Below are 15,646 nucleotides of genomic sequence, written 5' to 3'. Positions count from 1 at the left end.
CTAAACTCTAACAACCAAAAGTGCCCTGGCTAGGAGAGGGAGAGGGACTCCTGAGTCCTCCACTGCTCCTGAAGAGATGGAAAGCCTGGAGGGGGCTTTTGGTCAGCCATATATATAACTGGGTCCCCATGCTCGATGCTGGTCCTGTATTGGTACCCCCAAGGTGGACCACTTTGTCTAGAAGGACACAGAAACTCTATTCACTTGAGTCAGAAAGAGGGATTCACATGTTAACCACATAATTAAGCGTAAAATATTGAGCAGCTAGCTTCAAAGTAGGCTGTGCAGAGCAGAGGTTACCAAGGTGGCTGTGGCCATTTGTTTTAATTGCAGTAGATGCCTTTCACGAATATGCAATTTCCGTTCTGTGATTTATTATTTCCTGAGGTGTTCTGGTGTCTCATTTGATACCAATGGTGTTACAGCAAGAGGTGAATTCTAACAAAATTAAAAGTGATATTGTGTTTTCATGTCTTCCTGGCCCAGAAGAGGCTGGTCACACATTCTGAGGCATCCTTGTTCTACCCTGTAACTGGAGACCCTAGCTCAAGACAGAATCAGGAGATTTAAACCATTCTGGCTTTTTAAAAAGGGACTCTCCTACCATCAACCTCTGACCCTAAGACCTTTACTATTTTTCCTCTGGACACTCACTCTCTTACTTTGGTCTCCATTAAAAATCACACATGCAAAAACACCGACCATTTTGTCAGCATGCAAACTCAGATAAGCTGTCCAAGTGCAAACCCTGGGAAGGAACCCATCCTGGGGGGAGCCCCCTCTCCAAGAGCCTTGGGCGGGCTTCAGGGTAGCTTCTGAAGAACGTGGACTAGCGAGATATTTTAGCCCAAACAGTGGCATCATCTCCCCCACCACTCAGTGGCCAGCCCTCAGACCCTTTTATGTTGGCTAAACACCTCCCAGACAATGGAATCTACTTCCTTTAGCTCTGGCCCTAAGCTGTGCTGTGCACATGCAGCCCACACTCCACAGTGACTCCATGGTGGCTTCCCCAAAGGCAGCTATCACAAACAAGGCTCGTCACTGGTATTACTCTGACTCAGATGGAAAGGCCAACACGGTCATACTAACCAATTGGTATAGAAAAGCAGAGAGAACAGAAAATACACCCACCAAACCCCAATAACATTACGTCCCAGTCCACTAGTACCAGTCACACTGCCTCCCCTTCCTTTTAAAGTCTCTAACCTAAAATCTAAGTGGCCAGGTAGATGGGTGGATAGAGGGCTAACCCTGGAGTCAGGAGGCCCTGGGGTCAAGTCTTGCCTTTGACATATGGGGGCTGTGCAGCCCTGGGTCAGGCCTGGACCTCTCAGGACCCCAGGCTCTGCTCTGAAGACTGAATTACCTTACTCAGACCCAAGGAGGAAATGGTACATCTGGATCCCCACCTCCCATCTACTTTAAAATGCCTTCTCCTTCCCCAGCTGAAGCTGCTGTCTTCCCTGCAAGGCCACCACCAAGAAATCACTTCTCAGCTCAAGAAGAAAGGTCAGCCCCTTGAACTGGTGGCTTCCCCAAAGACTATGGATGAGAGAAGTTCCCACATTCTGACCTCACAATGAAGGGGACACCCAAGAGAGCAGAGAGCATTGACAGCTATAAGCCACAATAGGCAGCGAGAGGTGGTCAGGTAGAAAACACTTTAGTTTTATGAATCGAAGGCTGAAAAACAGAAAAAATCAACATGGGGTGATTTTAATGGAGATCACCAATGGCCGTCCTCCATTCACCTGCCCTGGCCAATCTCCAGGCAAGCCTGGCTATAGGAGAGTTCAAGCTAGACCCCACAAAATGGAGAGGGCATCAAACTTTACAAACGTGGCCAAAACAACTACTATTTAATTAGAGATGGTGAGGCAACCATAGCCAAATATAAACTAGGCCCAAGTTTCTAAGCAATAGTAAAACCTCTATTAACCAGAATCCCCAATTAGCTGGATTTATCCTTTTTTCCTGTGGTTATTCTGATCTTGACAGAAGGAAGGAAAATGTCTAACAAGTTTATATCGGGGACTGACTTATATACTTCTTTAAGCTTCTATCTAGAGGATGACATAAGATCAGAGACAGTTTTAGTCCATTCCTTTTTTCCTTCTGTGGCTACAACACTGCCCAAGGAAAATGACATTGAAAATCACAGCCTTGAGGCATCTGAAGAGCCTATATCAATTAAAAAAAAAACAAAACCAAAATTCAATTTTCTTCTGTTTACTGTACTTAGCCAAAAAAGTAGATGACTTTATCTTATGAAGTTTTTCAACGAGGATCCAAACAAAAAGCATTTTCTACCTAACCTTGAGTTAATCAGAAAACTTACAAGACTCCCTTCCCAGAGCATTCTGGGTAACGTGGTTCCTGCCCACTGCCCCTCCATGGCGAGGCTCATCCTGGCCCTGCACTCTCTAGTTCTTGGCTTTGGGGCACTTCATGGACGGTAGCCATAAGGAAACCCAGGACTAGAGACTGGATTGTCCAGCTCTTCTACGGGGCTGTGCTGGGGGTCATACCACAGAAGCTGCTCCCAGATCAGGGGCCTCAGCATAAGGTCTCCTTGGTACCTGAGTAACTGGCTTGCCTCCCATGGGATGCCAGATGAACCCAACAAATTCTGTTTCACAATAAAGAGTGTGATAATAATGGATTCATTTTCCCCTCAACCTCAGTACCACTCATGGCCAGCATGAACACACGAATGGAAGCCAACTGGCATCTGGAGGGGGGCAAGGGAAGAGGGGTGGGCAGTTCACAGAATTCAGAGCTGAATGAAGATGATCTTAGGGCTCCTCTTGTCCAGCCCTGCCCCTTAGGAGAAAACAGGCCCGAGATGGAAAGAGACTTGCTCAGGCCTAAACAAGGGTTAAGTAACAGAGAGAGGTTCTGAACCCAGGCCTTCTGACAGCACAACCAGGGCCCTGCCCCTTGCATGATGCTACTTCCCTAGGATGCCAGGCAGACAGCTTCCTGGGAATTCTTTACCCTACTGCCCAGGCCCACGGCCAGTCTGATGGCTGGGTTTCTGTCAGAAGCCTTTCACAGCGCACTGCAGGCCCATAATCATAGTCTCCCCAAACGTGGGAGCTAAAAGGGAATTCTGACATCATTCAGCCCAAACAAGTTGATCATTTCACTCAACAAGCCATTATCAAGCACCTACTGTGTGCACAGGCCTGTCCAGAACTAACAGTGACCACACTGTCCTCAATCTCAATGCACTCAGGCCACAAGCTAACTCCCCGCTTCAGAGAAGATGCCCATTGGAATTCTGGTGGGGGCACCAAGGCCCCCAAACTCAGATGCCACGAGATCAGTGTACTTCAAAGCCTCTGGCAGGAACAGATGCTCGTGCCGAGAAGGAAGGCAAGGGTGGTCTCTTCTTTCACCGGCTGGGCGGCCACCCCTCCCTCCCTCCCCAGAGAAGGGTCAAAGTTCCCACCTGACCAGTTTCCATGCCAGTGATGTCACCCCCACAGAAGGACTCTCTGATACAGTGCAGCAGACACAGCTGGAGCCCCCAGAGGAGGGGTCAGGCCTGCTGACTCCACGGCATGCGCCTCTGGGGGAGGGGGTTGGGGCACTTCAGAACTCGCCCCTGACCAAGCATGCAGTGGCTGCAGTCGCCCGGGGGCCCAGTGCCCTGGGGGGCGGGGAGGGAGGACGTCCCGGAGCACCAGGACAGGCAAGCTCATGCACAGGTTAGTGTTACAGACGGCAGTCCCATCACCACACACAGAGTACCTTGGAATAACCTACTTGGAAGGCTCAAATGCAGATAGGTCTTCTGCCTTGGGCTTGAGGCTAAACCAGCAAAATAAAATGAAACAGAAAACAAGAACACACCTGTGTGATATGAGCAGTGCTACTGGGCTGCAGCCTGCAGAACGCTCACCCCGAGGGCTGCCACACTGCCCCTTTGTTGATGCCACACTGACAGCTTGCTCCAGGCTCCGGCCTGCTAAGGGGCTCGTGGGGCGAAGCAGTCAGGGGGTGGCAGGCTGGAGGCAGGAGCAGCTGGGAGCTGCTTGGCTCAGGGCTCCCTTCACTGCTTACAGCCTGAGGCTCCCCAACTGCCTGGTTACTGCCCCTTTCGCTAACTTGCTTTGGGGTTTTGCTATCAAGGGGAATCCCAGAGAGTGACGAAGACCAGAGAGGTGTAAAGGGAGCTGGCCTCTTCCTCTCACCCCCTCTCTGGCTGCATCCCCTCAGGCCCATGGGGAAGGAGGCAGGGCTTTCCCCAGAAGCTGACATACATCACTCAAGATTTCCAAAGGACAGTTTTAAATACAGAAACAAAGAGACATCTCAACTGGAGAGCAATTCTCAACTCTAAGATCAATGCTGTTCGGTTTTTCAGTCATGTCTGGATCTCTATGACCCCATTTAGGGTTTTCTAGGCAAAGACACTGGAGTGTTTTGCCATTTCCTTCTCCAGCTCATTTTACTAACGAAAAACTGAGGCAAACAGGGTGAAGTGACTTGCCCAGGGTCACACGACTTGTAAGTGTCTGAGGCCAGATTTGAACTCAGGAAGATGAGTCTTCCTGATTCCAGGCCCGGCACTCCATGCACTGTGGTGTCCCCTGGCTGCCCAACTCTACAATAAAGAGCCAAATATTAATGAGCTGGGGCTCCAGATTATTAGCCACCAATATTGAAACTACAGACTGGTTGGTAACACCAGCTGGATGAGACAGGTAACGGTATATGGGAAAGAACACAGTCTCTGGAGTCAGAAGATTTGGGCTCAAAACCTGCCTCTGATGCTGACTGAGTGTATGACCTCAAACAAGTGCTACCCGCTTCCCAGGCCTCAGTTTCCTCAACTGTAAAATGAGCGGGAGTTGGACTCGTTGGCCATGGAGGCTCCCTCCCGGGGGTCTCGGACGCTCTGACAGACAGAGCGAAAAGGAGGCCTGCCTCACCTGAGCAAGACAGCAGCAGGCCTCTGCGCCCAGGGCTACGACTTAACCAGCACAACTTCACCAGTTTGGAACAATTACAACAGAGATTTACTGTGACGTTCTGAAGGGGAGGGGCACGCGAGGCTAAATCTGGCGCATATTCAAGCCAAGCAGAGCAACGAGGCCCATGGGTGTCCATCTGACCATCTTACTGATGGGCAAACTGAGGTCTGGGGGAGGGCGGGCGGCTGAAGAGCCAGCCAGGGGGCTTTTCCTGACACCACTGTGGCCTCTCTACATCCAACCAAACTGGACAAAAAAGGGGTCAACTGAGCTGTCTAACCCAAGGGAAAAACAAAGTAATAAATCATGATTCTGACTGGTTATCTTCTTGGGGACCGGGAGCACATGACACCGTGACACGTAGAGCACAGCTCTGGTCAGAGTAGGTTAATCTGCATTTCGACACCCTCAAGGCAGCTCAGAATTTTGCTTTCCAAGCCGCCCTCCCCCTCTGCAAACATCTCCAAAAGGGGCGCTCCGTCCTCAGTGCCCTCACTCTGGTGTTTCCTTCTCGGTGGGCAGGCGGCTCCCCTCCCCCAGCGCCAGCCTGGCTTTCCTGCTAAGGGGGGTGGGGGCTGCAGAGCTCTCCCCCAGTGGGATCCCTTGTTCTCAGGACCTCGTAACACCAACTCGACTTCCCATCAAACCAGCGCCTCCACGAGCTGCTGCTGCCAGCTGAGACGCCTTGCTGGCACCACCAGCGGGCACCTCCCCCATAGTGGCCTCAGCGGCACCGACCTTTCTGATGGTGCTGTGCTTGCTGCTGCCCCGGTCGGAGTTCTCGCCGTGTAGAATGTCCAAGGCCGTCTCCCTCTCCTTCAGCTTTAGGGCCTCGATCTCGGTCTTCAGCTCATTCAGCTGCTCCTGCAGGTGTTTGCTTTTCTCCATGTACTCCACTCTGCCAGGAAGGAGACAGACTGTTGTCACTGCTGCGAAGGAGGGGCGCTCCCGGGCAAGATGCCCGTGACCCCCAAGACGCTCACATTAGCTTCTCCAGAGTGCTGACGCCTTGTGCTTTGCACACTGGTAACTTCCAGAGACCCCCACCCAACGGAGCCCTCCTCTATCCAACCAAGGAAAACGGATGTGTCGGACATCTCTTGGATGTCTGAGCCAGTCTGGGGGAGCCCCCTAAGACAGAGGCTGCCAGACGCCTTCTCGGCTGGCTCACCACACAGGTTATCATCACGATCCGGCAGGCCGTGCCCGCATCCTACTGTAAGAATGAGGAGCTGCGGAGGATGGCTCCATCACCTTACATGCACTCCAAAAGCCCCAGCAGGGAGGGCCTATGCAGACCCTCTCCACGCCAGGACTGCTTTGGGGTCCTACCACTAGCAAGTTACCCAGTGTTTGCTCACCGCAGCCTGCCCAACCGTAGAAGGAGGGGATGGAGAACGGCGTGGGCCAAGGGCAGCCTGGCTCTGGGCACAACTTTGCTGGCCTGAGTCCCACTGGCCGTCTGTGGCCAGGGGAAGCTCCCCTTCAGGTGAGCCTTAATCATGGGTACATCAGTCCTCCAAAGAGTCTAGAGGGGTCCTACTTGGCACCAAAGAATGTGATCAGGAGAAAAAAACCATCTAGCACCGTGGGCGTCATCATTCAGGTGGCTGACAAAGGTGTGGCCTGACCCCCCAGTCCTCTGGTCCCTTGGCAGGTGGGAAGGGCATCTGTCACCTTTAACTTGTGATCAGGAAATGCTCGCTCCCAGGAGGGGGGAAAAGAACAGATGCTTCACGGAAGCCGGGACTGCTCTGGCGCACCATGTTCCAAAGCAACTTGGAGAAGGTCTAGACTCATCAAACCCAAATCCATCATTCCGGGCTGCCCCACACAGAACACAGACGAGTAAGTGACTTACTTCTCTTTCTCAATCTCCATGGAGAGTCGCTTCATGTCAGTGTCCTTAAAGTCAAAAGACAGGCTCTCGCCAATAAGCCCGAAGCCAGGCACATCGGGCGGCAGGGCTGTGGTGCTCGAGCTCACCGGGGGCTGAGGAGAGAGCTCTGTTTAGATGGAACCCTGAAACAGCAGGAGGTGCTAGGGACAACAATGGGGGGGCGTGGGTTTGTGGAAGCTCAGGAATGGACGGACAGTTGAAGGGTGAGGACTTGGGAATGGGTCAGCCTACTTCCTGAATGCCCTGAAAATGTCATTGTTACAGCTTCTCCGACACCTCCTCTCCCAATGACTCCCCAATCCCTGAAAAAATGGTATTTGCAGAAACTAACTCAACAGCTCGTAAAAAGGTGACTGAACAAATGGGTGAGTCTCTTGGACTGTACAAAGGGTTCCATCTTATTCAATCATCTCTTGGCACAGCCTGAGTAAGACGGCAACAAGAGAAAGAAACCAGGGCTCCCACCCTCTGCCTCCCTTCTCGAAAGCCAAGAGCTCGAAGCTGGCCTGGTCAAGCCAGGCAGGCTGACCAATGCCATCGCTAAAAGCGACTCAAGGAGCAGGGGCAGACACTGCCAATGAAGCTCGCACTCATGGGACTCCTGTCTCTGGCCATTGACCCACTGCCCAGCAGCTCAGCATTTCGAGGGTGGGCAGGAGACTCTTACGAATGCCTCCCTCTGGGATTCAAGATGCAGAGTGACAGGACCAGAGACTTGAGAGCTGGAAGGGATGGGGATTACCCTGCCCTGTCTCCTCATTTACAAATGAGGAGACAGAGAAATCAGAGTGAGGGGCCAAGGCCGCATGTCCGAGGCAGGTCGAGGACCCCAGGGCTCTGCTCCTGGGGCCACGGGGCAGCCTTCCTGGCTACGAGTGGAAGAGCTGATGCCTTGGGGACAGGCTTGCCCCACAGCTCAGCCCTCCCGAGGCCCAGCGGCCCTTCTGTGTGTGGCTCTCACCGGGTAGGAAGCTTTGCTGGTGATTTCCAAGAGCTTCTGCTTCGCTCTTCTTTCAGACTCTCTGGCCTCCTGGAGATCCTGTTTCAACTGATCGGCCTCCTTTGCTCTGGCGGGAAGAGAGAAGCAGAAAGAAATGAGACCCAACCTCCAGGGAGCAGGAGGTGAAGGGAGAGACAAGCTGTAATGCCAGCTCAGCCCCTAAGACCGAAGCATGCTGGGGCGACTTCCTTTGTCTCTCTGAGTGCCCACTCCTGACCCTGTGAAATGAGGGGGTCGGACTCAATGGCCTGCTAGGCCCCTGATGCTGGGGTTCCAGTCACAACAGACCCACTGTGTCTCAGGGTCCTCAGGGCCCTGTAGCCTAGGGGGCTTTGTCATCTCCATCCTACATTCACAGGCTGGGCCACCTTCCTTGGCCACAAGACCAGGAAGCCTCTCACTTTCACCACCATTCCACCTCACTCTATGACGTCGCTGACAAACCAGCAGCCAGCCTCCAACTGGAGAAGCCGGGCCTGGGACCTCGCACCCTCCCAGAGGAGCTCCCTCCGCTCCCTCACTGTCAGGATGAACCAATACTGCCTCTTTGTGACTTCCACCTTCTGAAGCTGACTGCTGGTTCTTCCAACCAATCTTCACGGCACGGTCCCCAGCCCACTCCTCAGCCTGCACCCTGGCTATCAATGTCCTGCCTCGAATGTGGAGCCCAGAGCTGGAAACACTACACAGAGGGGGGTCTCATCAGGCCAGGGTACAAAGAAACTACCATCAGCTTTCTATGAATGAGGCCTCCTGTCTGTATGAGCTTTTTGGACTCCCACATCACAAAACTAACACTTTTCAATCTGAAAAGACCTCAAGGTCTTTTGCACATGGACTGCTTCCTAACCTTGTCTTGTTCATTCTGTAATGGTTCAGATGATTTTTTTTTAAGACTCAAGTTCAGAACTTTATATCTGGAAATTAGAGTGGGTGATACGAAGAAATTTACTTAAGAGTGGAGAGAAAAAAAAAGGTTGGCAACAAAATTATTGGCCTTTTGGGCAAAGACTACTAGGTACCAGATGTGCTGAAAGGGAACCTGAGTAATAACAACTTCCTTCGCTTCCTTTTGAGTTCATCCTGCCTCCTGTGTCCACTGCCAGGCCTCTTCTCTCCCACTCAGCTATGTGCTTCCTTCCCCAAAATTACTCGTGTTTCTTTTTTTTTTTTTTTTGTTTTGTTCTGCTTCTTGGTGAGGCAATTGGGGTTAAGTGACTTGCCCAGAATCACACTGCTAGTGAGTGTTATGTGTTTGAGGCTGGATTTGAACTCAGGTCCTCCTGACTCCAAGGCCGGTGTTCTATCCACTGTGCCACCTAGCTGCCCGTACTCTGTGTTTCTTAATATACTTGTATTAGTACATGTGCTCAGGTCACATAGCTAGGAAGTGACTGGGGCAGAATTTGAACCCAGGTCTTCCTGAATCCAGGTCCAGCGCTCCATCCACTATGACAGAGCCACGCTGAGGCCTCCTTTGGCACAGGCTGTGAGAGGATGTGGCACTATGTATCCCAGGCCAAAGTTCTACATCTGGCCTGACACACAGGAATCCTTGCTTGGCAAAACACAAAAGGCCAGAGCCACGAAGGGGAGCTCGTGGCTGCTGAGTGGTCAGGGGAGACCGATGAGGAAAGACACGGTTTTGTAGGGGAGCCAGGGTGCCAGGTTAGGGCCTGCAGCTTAACTAGGAATGAGCAGAGCTTCCAAAGATCCTGTTTCCTGCCCTGAGAATCAAGGTCATTTTGCAAACAGCATGGGGAAGGGTATTTCTTCCCATTACATATAAAAAGACACACTTTCCTTTAGCTGTAAATCTGAAAATAATTTGGAATAAAAAGAAATTTGTTTTAACGTGAACAAACAGGAACTTCAGAGAGAGAGAGGTTGGCAAAAACTGCCCTCATGCCTGAGGTGTGGTGGAAAGAGCATTGGGCCTGGTGTCAAAAGAAATGGCCTTGCATTTTGCTTCTGTCATATACCAACTGTGTGACCTTAGGCAAGTCACTGAACCTCTCACTGAGCCTTATTTTTCTCCTCTGTAAAATGGGGACAATAATACCTGCTCAGCTCACTGGAAGAAAGTGATTTAAAACCTTTAAAGTGCTACAGGAAAGCCAGCAGCTGTCCCAAGCCAATGTCACCTCCTCCCCACGAGAAACTGCCTGCATCCCCAGGCCCTCTCACCTCAGAGGTGACAGAGACACCCACCCCGGAGAGGGGAGAATCAGGCTGCTACCCTCCGCCCACAATATCATAACAGTGCGACTAAGGAGCTTGAGACCAACCCCAATCAAGCCCTGAGCTGGAATAAGGCAGAAACTACAAGGGCTGACCACCCCAACCAACCATGCGGCCATCAAAGCAAAGGCCACCGTGGGAGCGCAGGGGCCTATCAGCTTGCTGGGAACATGGAGACAAGCAGCTCTGCCGCCCCGCTCACCTCCTCTCCGACTCCTCGGCCATCTTCAGTGCCAGCATCTCGGCCTCCAGCACCTTCTGCTCCATCAGGCGCTTTTCCTCCTCTGTCCTAATGGCCGTGGCCTTGACCCGCTGCATCTCCTGCTCAGCCTCAGCTGCCTTCTGAGCCAAGAGCTTTGCCTCCTCCTCTGTGATCTGGGCCTTCTCTGCCAGCAAGTCAGCTGTCTCCTCAGACCGCATCTGAAAGGTGAAAAGCTTTCTGCTAGGAATGGACTCCATCCTTACAGACCACGCGACCTCAACAGCAGACATCAGGTTTCTGGACCATTAATGTCACAGCCACCAAGAGCCTAGTACCCTATCCATCTACTGAGCTAGGGAAGCATTGACCCAAGTTCAAATGTGACCTCAAACACTTCTTAGCTGCGTGACCCTGGACAAGTCACTTCACTGTTTGTCCCAATTTCTTCAACTGTAAAATGGGGATAATAAAACACTTACCTCCCAGGTTGTGAGGCTCAAATGAGAAAATATCTTCAACATGCTTTCCAAACCTTAACTGACCAGCTTTTTGGAAATGAGAGGGAAGCTTTCTCCCTCTACCCCACTGGAAGGAACATCTGGGGAAATCCATATGCCTTGCTGGAAAAGGTGAACCTTTATACTATACTAAAGGAATGAGCTGTAAAACAACTATGCAGGAAGGAATCAAGATGGCGGGTGGAAAGGAAGAATTAGAGCCTAGCTCTCCCCCTCAATACTTCAACAAAGATTCAGAAGATGAATCAGACTGAATGCTGATCAGGAAAGTCAAGAAAAAGTCACAGGGAGTAATTTTTCCAGCCCAGAGTAGTTTAAGGAGACAGACAGAGAGGTCTGTGGGTCTGGCCAGGAGTGTACGCAAAAGCAGTAATGGTAGCAAGGAGAATTTCAGTGCCCAGCAACTGAAAGATGGTCAAGAAAAGGTACCAGGGCAGGAAGTTCCAGAGCAGAAAGAGATTCAGGGGACCACTGAACAAGAGCTGGGTACAGGAACGGGTGCCATTGGGCAGCTCTGTGGGCCAACACCCAGTTGAGGTCATGGAGTCACAGGGTGGAGAGAAACAGGTGCGTTAGTCCTAGTTGTGTATGGAGCAAGAAACAAGTTCTGGGGAGCAAAAAGCAGCTGTGTGGCTCTGATCCCAAGAGACTAGGAGTGGAAAGTAGCACCCCAGACCAAAGAGGAGTCAGGAGGTCACTCTGAACCCACAGAACCTCCCAGGGGAACAACAGCAGCTGAGTCCAGTAACAGGCTGCTGAAACTCCCGATAAGCGACCAGCCAACAGACCCAAATCCAGAGCTCAGACAAGGAGGTAGTGAGCAGACCTTGCTCTGGATTACATCGCTTTGAGGGGCACTGAAAGCTTGCAGGCCCTCAGCTGGAGTTGTGAAAGCAGCAGATGGACATAAAAGGTCAAAAGCTCAGGCCAAACATCTCCCCACCAGAAATACACAAAGCTTGGCACTAACATAAAACCCAAAGTCAAGAAACTGGCAAACAAAAAAAAGAGAATCTCACAATAAAGAGTTATTATGAGAGGCAGCTAGGTGGCGCAGTGGATAGAGCAACGGCCCTGGAGTCAGGAGGACCTGAGTACAAATCTGGCCTCAGACACATGATACTCACTAGCTGTGTGACCCTGGGCAAGTCACTTAACCCTGGTTGCCTCACCAAAAAATAAAAAAAAATTTAAAAAAAGTTATTATGACAAGAGTGATGCTCAGGATACAAAGAAGAAAAGAAGACTCCCTCCCAAAAAATTTACAAAGCAAGACACAAAGAAAATGCAACTTGGATACAAGTCCAACAAGATTACCTAGAAGAATTGAAGCAAAAGTTTAAAAAAGAGCTAAAAATTATTTTAAAAACCAAAAGGAAGAAGCATAGGAAAAATGGGAAGGAAGGGAAAAAAGATGTGAAAAGAAAATTAACAATTTAGAAAAAGAAGTACAAAACCTTACTGAAGAAAATAACTTCTTAAAAGTTAGAATTGGCCAAGTGGAAGCTAATGACTCCATGAGATATCAAAGAAGAATAAAACAAAGTTAAAATGCTGAAAAAATAGAAGAAAATGTGAAGCTCTCACAGGAAAAAACAAATGACCTGAAAAATAGACTGAGGAGAGAGAATTTAAGAACCAGTGGACTACTTGAAAGTCATAAACAAAACATCCTAATTCAAGAAATCATACAACTATCTGATATCTCAGAACTAGAGGCCAAAATAGAAATTTAAAGACTCCACCTTCTGAAGAAACACCCAAATGAAAACTCCCAGGAATATCAAAACCAAAATCCAGGTTAAGGGGGAAAAAAAGTACGCAAGTATCCAACAGAAAGAATTCAAGTACCAAGAAGCCACAGTCACAATCACACATGATTAATTAGCCAGAACTATAAAGGAACAGAGAGCTTGTTATACAACATTTCAGAAGACAAAGGATTTAGGCTTTTAAAAACAACCTACTGGACAAAACAAAAATCCTACAGGAAACAAAATGGACCTTTAACAAAACAGAACTTCTAAGCACTCCTGATGAAAAGACTAGAGCTGAGTAGATAATCTGATAAACATAGGAGTTAAGAAAAGGATAAAAAGATAAACATAAGTGGGGCAGCTAGGTGGCACAGTGGATAGAGCACTGGCCCTAAAGTCAGGAGGACCTGAGTTCAAATCTGGCCACTGACACTTACTTAGCTGTGTGACCCTGGGCAGGTCACTTAACCCCAATTGCCTAAAAATTAACAAACAAAAAAAAAAAAAAGAGATTTCCAAAAGATAAACATAAGTGAGAAATCACAAAGGACTAAAACAGGGGTGAGGAACCTGTGGCCTTGAGGCCACATGTGGCCCTCTAGGTCCTCAAGTGTGGCCCTTTGACTGAATCCATCTGTAAAGTTTTAATTCAGTCAAAGGGCTGCACTTGAAGACCAAGAGGGCCACATGTGGCCTCAAGGCTGCAGGTCCCCCACCCCTGGACTAAAAATTAAAATGCATTTATTCTTATGTGGGAAGATGATAGATGCAGTCCCTTAACATTTTATCCTTACCAGGAGTCCTAGACGGAGTCTAAGTAGAGTGCTTGGTGTGATTCTGTTACGGGGGATGATCTCTTAAGAAGAACAGAAAGGGTGAGGAAGAGGAATTCATGAGGACAGGGGAGAAGTGAGAGGAAGTACGGGGAAAATCACCTAGCATAAGTAGGGTGAGCAAAGAGGAGTCTATATTACAAGAAGGTGGCAGTGGGGGCTGAAACTCATCTCAACTAGCTACAGGAGGGAAGAATTTACAATCACACACAACTGGGTACAGAAATACATCCTGCCAAACAGGGGTTAGGAAGTAAATAAGAGGGAGGGTAGGTTAAAGAATGCATTAGAAATAAAGCAGATTCATAAAGAGGGAGTAGGGGAAAAAAAGAGAAGATAAGCATAAGAGAAAAGGATGGAGGGAAATACACAGTCAATAATCATAACTGTAAATGTGAATGGGATGAACTCATCCATATAAAAGAAGAGGAAGACAATGTGGATCAGAAACCACAATCCAACAACATGCTGTTTATAAGAGATGTGCTTGAAACAGAAAGATACACACAGAGTTAAATAAGGGGTTGGAGCAGAATCTATTACACTTCAGATAAAGAAAAAAGATAGAGGTAGCAATACGATCTCAAATTTTAGAATTAAGCCAAAGTAGTACTTGGGGAAAATTTATATTCTGAAACTCTTTCATCAATAAAAAAAGAGAAGCAAATTGGGCATAAAACTAAAATAAACTAGAAAACCAATGAATTAAAAACTTTCAATTAAAAACCAAAATAGGAATCCTGAAAATTGAAGGGGAGATGAACAAAACAGAAAGTAAGAAACACCCCAATGAATTAATAAATAAGCTAGGAGTTGGATTTGGGGGGAAAAAAATAAAAAAATAGATAAGCCATTAGCTAATTTAATTAAAAACAACAACAAATTACCAGTATCAAAAATGAAAAAGGTAAATTCATACCCAACAAAGAAGAAATAAAAGTAATTATTAGGAGTTATTTTGCCCAACTATATGACAATATAAATGAAATCGATTAATATTTACCAAAATATAAATTGTCCAGGTGAATAGAACAGGAAATAGAGTACACATATCACCTTATCTTAGAAAAAGAAATTGAATAAGCTATAAATGAACACTCAAAGGAAAAAAAAAGAACCAGGATGAGATGGATTTACAAGTGAATTCTGCCAAAGATTTAAAGAACATTCAATTCTAATACTATATAAAGTGTTTAAATAGAAATTGATAAAGAAGGGTTCCTGCCAAACTCTTTCTATAACACAAATATATCTTGATACCTACACCAGGGAGAACCAAAACAAACAACTATAGAACAACTTTCCTAATTTTAAACTAAATTACATTTTACATTTTAGAATAAAATACTAGCAAGGAAACTACAAGAATATATCACAAAGAGCATCAGTGCTGGATACCAAATACTAATGATGATGATAAACATTTTTGTTTCACTCCTGATCTTATTGGAAAGGCTTCTAACTTGTCCTCATTACAGATAATGCTGGTTCTTGGTCAGGAATGCAGAGATGGTTCAATATAAGGAAAACTATAAATGTAACTGACAATACTAATAATAAAAACCACAAAAAAATTCATGATTATTTAAGGTAATGTAGAAAAAGCTTTTTACAAAACATAATACCCATTCCTACTAAAAATACTAGCATAGGAAATAAACAATATAGGAAATGAACAGAGTTTTCCTTTTTTTTTCTTAATTGTATTATTCATATTTAATATTTTTTCTTTTTTAAATTTTGAGTTTCGGACCTCTCTCTCTCTCTCTCTCTCCCCTAACCTTCTCCTACCTACTGAGAAGGCAAACAATTATACATGTGAAATCATGCAAAACATATTTTCGTATTAGCTATATAGCAAAACAAAACAAAAAAGATAAAGAAAGTGAGAAAATTATACTTCAATTTGCACTCAGAGTTCATCGGTTCTCTGGAGGCGGAGAGCATTTTTTCATCACAAGTCCTTTGGAACTGTCATGGCTCATTGTATTGATCAGACCATTTTCTCCTCCACTGTAAAAACTCTTATATTCCTCTTTAATGAGAAAATTTTCCCCATTCTCCCTCTCCCTTCCCCTTCTCCCAGTGCACCCTTCTTTCTTACCCCTTCATATTTTGGGGGGGGCATTCTCCCAACACAACTGACTCACATCTGTGCCCTCTGTCTATGCAGACTCCCTCTAACTGCTCCAATAATGGTAAAATTCTTA

At 47.6% G+C, this 15,646-nt stretch overlaps 1 protein-coding gene across 3 annotated transcripts in view; it reads right to left on the bottom strand.

The window, feature by feature from the left end:
- The window catches only part of NF2 (neurofibromin 2), a 128,494-nt gene that overhangs the window by 12,430 nt on the left and 100,418 nt on the right, over positions 1 to 15,646 (bottom strand). The window contains exons 12-16 of one of the 3 annotated variants that reach the window (XM_027863517.1): positions 10,329 to 10,546; positions 7,847 to 7,952; positions 6,847 to 6,977; positions 5,724 to 5,883; positions 3,775 to 3,819 (exon numbers count right to left, since the gene is read on the bottom strand). In XM_027863517.1, coding sequence (XP_027719318.1) covers positions 3,784 to 3,819; positions 5,724 to 5,883; positions 6,847 to 6,977; positions 7,847 to 7,952; positions 10,329 to 10,546 — 651 coding nt within the window. In that variant the 3' untranslated portion in view covers positions 3,775 to 3,783. Of the gene's footprint in view, positions 1 to 3,706; positions 3,820 to 5,719; positions 5,884 to 6,846; positions 6,978 to 7,846; positions 7,953 to 10,328; positions 10,547 to 15,646 lie in introns of those variants that run through there. The other 2 variants (XM_027863524.1, XM_027863507.1) reach the window with 2 other exon arrangements.

This window comes from Vombatus ursinus, unplaced genomic scaffold (assembly GCF_900497805.2).
Source record: "Vombatus ursinus unplaced genomic scaffold, bare-nosed wombat genome assembly UNPS02001287.1, whole genome shotgun sequence".
Lineage (NCBI taxonomy): Eukaryota > Metazoa > Chordata > Mammalia > Diprotodontia > Vombatidae > Vombatus > Vombatus ursinus.
Note: the sequence above shows the minus strand (reverse complement) of the source record. Positions and strands in the feature narration are given on the sequence as shown.